The sequence below is a fragment of the Salvelinus sp. IW2-2015 genome, unplaced genomic scaffold (assembly GCF_002910315.2).
Source record: "Salvelinus sp. IW2-2015 unplaced genomic scaffold, ASM291031v2 Un_scaffold1923, whole genome shotgun sequence".
Classification (NCBI taxonomy): Eukaryota; Metazoa; Chordata; class Actinopteri; order Salmoniformes; family Salmonidae; genus Salvelinus; species Salvelinus sp. IW2-2015.
The window spans coordinates 168,251-172,999 of NW_019943281.1; the positions used below are offsets into that span (position 1 = coordinate 168,251).

At 40.2% G+C, this 4,749-nt stretch overlaps 1 protein-coding gene across 1 annotated transcript in view; it reads right to left on the reverse strand.

Annotated features, from left to right (window-relative positions):
- The window catches only part of LOC112072423 (chymotrypsin A), a 10,830-nt gene extending 6,462 nt beyond the window's left edge, over positions 1-4,368 (reverse strand). The window contains exon 1 of the mRNA XM_024139826.2: positions 4,293-4,368. Coding sequence (XP_023995594.2) covers positions 4,293-4,368 — 76 coding nt within the window. The remainder of the gene's footprint in view (positions 1-4,292) is intronic.
- Between the last annotated feature and the right edge of the window lie 381 nt (positions 4,369-4,749).

Consider the following 4,749-nt stretch of genomic DNA (forward strand, 5'->3'; position numbering starts at 1 on the left):
TCGCTCCCTCCAGTAACCACGAACATAACGGTTCCTTGGTTTTTAACTGGCGGTTTATTCTGTAGTTTTAGTCAGAATTATCACCTCCGTGAGAATAAAAAGTACCATGAAAATACAGTTAAGGCACACTCTTTCAACTTTCTTGTCTTACGAAGTGACTTATTTAGCGTGTAATAACTCTGAAGTCATGCTTACATGAGAATAAAAACTGTTTAGCCGGAGATATAACAGTATCTATCTATTATTAGTTACATTGCAATAAAATACATCTCAAATGCGTTTCTTTTAAAATTGTAATAAAATAAAATGTATATTGAATAATTTCAGGGAAATTTTGGGGGTATCCGTGGCTATGCCGCTGATTGTACTCCATGTACGGTTCTATAACAGTGTATTGCATTGGGACTATGGAGGGGGAAACGAAGTGCTGCTGGGTATGCAAGACACAAGTATGTTGTGTTTGCCATGTTTTACTCACCTCTAGTTGACTAAATAAATACAATATTTATTAAAGCAAGCACCCGCGTGGCGGGGCACTGGGTGAAGTGCTACATTCCTAGCTTCTTCCGGATATTCCTAGTAAGAGATCAAGGAAGGACATAAATATTCTACCGTCAGGGTTTCCAAACACACGTGGCTACATAATACAATAGGCCGATTATTAATATTAAAGGCTTGTTGGCATCGTATGTACAAACAATATTAAGCAACTAGAGAAACAGTGCTCAAGCTTTTCGCGTCTATACCTGAGTACAGGTTGAACTTTTTGGCGCGCACTACAACCTTTGGCACGCACTACAAGCTGCTAGAAAATGGAGGAAGCTCTTGTTGAAACGTTAGAGGTTAACAAGCGGTGTCGTGTGGTGAAGCGGTGAGAAACAAGGAGGGCAAGACCCATGTACTTCTTCCTGTGACATAATTGGTGCAGTTCAGTTATGAATGTCTTTGAGATCATTTTTGGGTTATTCTTTGCTGTTTAGCCTTCAATAAAGAGTATGGCATAATTCTACTATTTGTTATCCATTTGCATCACTTGTCAAAGACCATACTTTTTATTTGAAGGCAAACCGAAATTAGACTATTGTGCCTAATCCTATAATCCTAATCCGAGTCATATCCAAATGAAGGAGTATCAAATTCCTATTTGAATGATGCAGTGTCTGCATGTATGTATTACAATTATACCCTTAACAATCAGTGTTTACCATATCTTGGTCCTGGGATATCTTAATGGTTTTACACATTGTAACTATGTGAGTAACTAAGCTAAACATGATTTAACAGTTAAAGGCTGATTTGTCATTCATGATATACAGAATATATTTATTTTTTAAACAGTACATACGCTTCCTATGCCTCATGTAAATACTCTAAAACCAGGTTCATTCTAATATATAATTTACTCAATCTGCATTGATCTGATAAACACAGGATAGTGGAGTATTTCAAAAAGGGGAGACTTAATTTCAACCAGTAGAGAACGTGAAACGCTTTATTGAAAGAGGTTCATTATCAAGTGTTATAAAGAGATGCATTATAAATATTATAAAATCAAGTCAGTCTGTAATCACGCTGCACATCTGGTGTGCATTAAAAAACAGAAGAATAAGAGAGGTGTAAGAAGGACGAAGGGAAAGAGGGAAGAACAGAGAGCCAGGAAGGCAGCAATAGATTAATGAATCACAGTGCTTGGAATTGTGCTTAGAATTTTTGTGTTGTTGAATAACTTCCCTCCCATCATCGCAGTGCTCTTTTCACTGTGTTAATTCCTCATGTCATTTCATTGTAACAAGTAGTACTATTGTAAGGCTGTCCTCCTCTCATCTGAGGAGGAGAAGTTTGAAGGATCGAACCAAGGTGCAGCGTGTAAGTTGTCCATAACGTTTTTATTTTAAAACATAAACTGAACACTATGAAATACAAAACAATAAATGTGACACTGAACAAAACCGAAGCAGTACCCGTGTGGCAACAAACACTCACACGGAAACAAAACCCACAAACCAAGCCTGAAACCCAGGCTACCTAAGTGTGATTCTCAATCAGGGCCAACGATTGACAGCTGCCTCTGATTGAGAACATAAGGCCGAACTCAAACCCAAACATAGAAAACACATAGACTGCCCACCCAACTCCGCCCTGACCACTACATAAAGAAAAACAAAGCAATAAAGGTCAGAACGTGACAACTATTGTAATTACTCAATGTTACAATATACAGTACTTACAGCAGTAACCCTAAGTAGGTACAGTGTAATAATGAGTCATTACAATACTTGTTACACTGTACTACAGATATAATTACACAGTAATAAAGACACTGTAATGTAAGGTTAATTTAATTGGTAGAGTTATGATTGAACAAATTAAGGAGAATGTGTGCAACTGGAGGCCTCGTGCTGCTGGCTGCTATTTTAGTGTATCTATCAGTGTTGATATTAAAACCCTCTTAGGATATGTGGGACGGTAGCGTCCCAACTGGCCAACATCCAGTGAAAATGCAGAGCGCCAAATTCAAATAAATTACTATAAAATTTAACTCTCATGAAATCACACATTCAATATAACAAATTAAGCTACAACTTGTTGTGAATCCAGCCAACGTGTCAGATTTCAAAAATGCTTTACGCGCGAAAGCAAACAATGCTATTATCTGAGCATAGCACCCCAGCTAACAATCAAGACCATCATATTTCAACCTTCCAGGCGCGACACAAAACGCAGAAATAAAGATATAATTCATGGCTTACCTTTGACGAGCTTCTTCTGTTGCACTCCAATATGTCCCATAAATCACAAATGGTCCTTTTGTTCGATTAATTCCGTCGATATATATCCAAAATGTCAATTTTTTGGCGCGTTTTGATCCAGAAAAACAGCGGTTCCAACTTGCACAACGTGACTACAACAAATCTCAAAAGTTACCTGTAAGCGTTGTCCAACATTTCAAACTACTTTTGTAATACAACTTTAGGTATTTAATGTAAATAATCGATAAAATTGAAGACAGGATGATCTGTGTGGTCCCGTGTGGCTCAGTTGGTAGATCATGGCGCTTGCAACGCCAGGGTTGTGGGTTCATTCCCCCACGGGGGGACCAGGATGAATATGTATGAACTTTCCAATTTGTAAGTCGCTCTGGATAAGAGCGTCTGCTAAATGACTTAAATGTAAATGTAAATGTACCGGAGGAAAACAATGTGTAGCATGCTTTCTGGTCTCTAAGAAACTTCACTACACTTCACTGGAGCCTCATTCCGAACATCTGTACTTCTTCATTTCTCAAAGGAAAAATCTCAACCAATTTCTAAAGACTGTTGACATCCAGTGGAAGAGATGGGAACTGCAGGAAGGTCCCTTAGAAATCTCGATTCCCAATGAAAACTGGAGTCTCCCCTCTATCAATTGGAATAAATGTCTGCGAGGGCGGATGGCAGGCAGGAGAAGTGGGAACATTCTAGCAAATTAGATATTGGATTAGCATRTGAACAACAGGCACAACTCCGATATCAAATCGTTTTTTCTTCAAATAGGCCTCACATAGCAAATTAGCACATTTTATGTTTACAAAATTCGACACATTGCCTTCCATACAAAATATCACCATGCCCACTGGTTCACGCTTTATTTTTGCATAGACAGATTATGGGGCAGAGTCTCGCTTCACCTCTTCYTTTCAGGACACATGAGGATCTAGCAGGTTGCACATGGACAAATCATAGACTCATTCATTGATAGTGCTGCTTGTTTTGGAGATGTTACAGCTACAGTTGGCTACTTTACATGCTTATATTGACTTTGAAATAATGGTTTGTAGCTACGTTTGATAGCTACACTACATGACCAAAAGTATGTGGACACCTGCTCAATGAACATCTCATGAATCTGTGTAGGCTAGTCAAGTTCTTCCACCGATTTCGACAAATCAGTTTTTATGAATCTCGCTTTGTGCATGAGGGCATTGTCATGCTGAAACAGGAAAGGGCCTTCCCCAAACCGTTGCTACAAAGTTGAATGCACAGAATCCTCTAGAATTTCATTGTATGCTGTAACGCTAAGATTTCCCTTCACTGGATCTCAGGGGTCTAGCCGGAACCATGAAAAACAGTCCCAGACCATTATTCCTCCTCCACCAAACTTAACAGKTGGCACWATGYATYCGGGGAAGTAGCTTTCTCCTGGCATCCGCCAAACCCAGATTCRTCAGTTGGACTGCCAGATGGTGACGCATGATTCATCACTCCAGAGAACGTGTTTCCACWGCTCCAGAGTCTAATGGCGGCAAACTTTACACCACTCCAGCCAACGCTTGACATTGCGCATGGTGATCTTAGGCTTGTGTGCGGCTGCTCGGCCATGGAAACCCATTTTCTTGAAGCTCCAAATGAACAGTTATTGTGCTTACGTTGCAGTTTCGAACTCGGTAGTGAGTGTTGCAATCAAGGACAGACGATTTCTACGAGCTCCAGCACTCGGTGGTCCCATTCTGTGAGCTTGTGTGGCCTACCACTTCGCGGCTGAGCCGTTGTTGCTCCAAGATGTTTCCACTTCACAATAACAGCACTTATAGTTGACCTGGGCAGCACTAGAAGGGCAGAAATTTGAACTGACTTGTTGAAAAGGTGGCATCCTATGCAGTGGCGACCAGTTTTGAGCCCCACCTGTTTAGCTATGTTATTCTGTGTCACGCACTGATCTGTTTCACCTCCCCGTGAACCCCTGCTTACCTCCTCCAGAGTGATAGTTGCT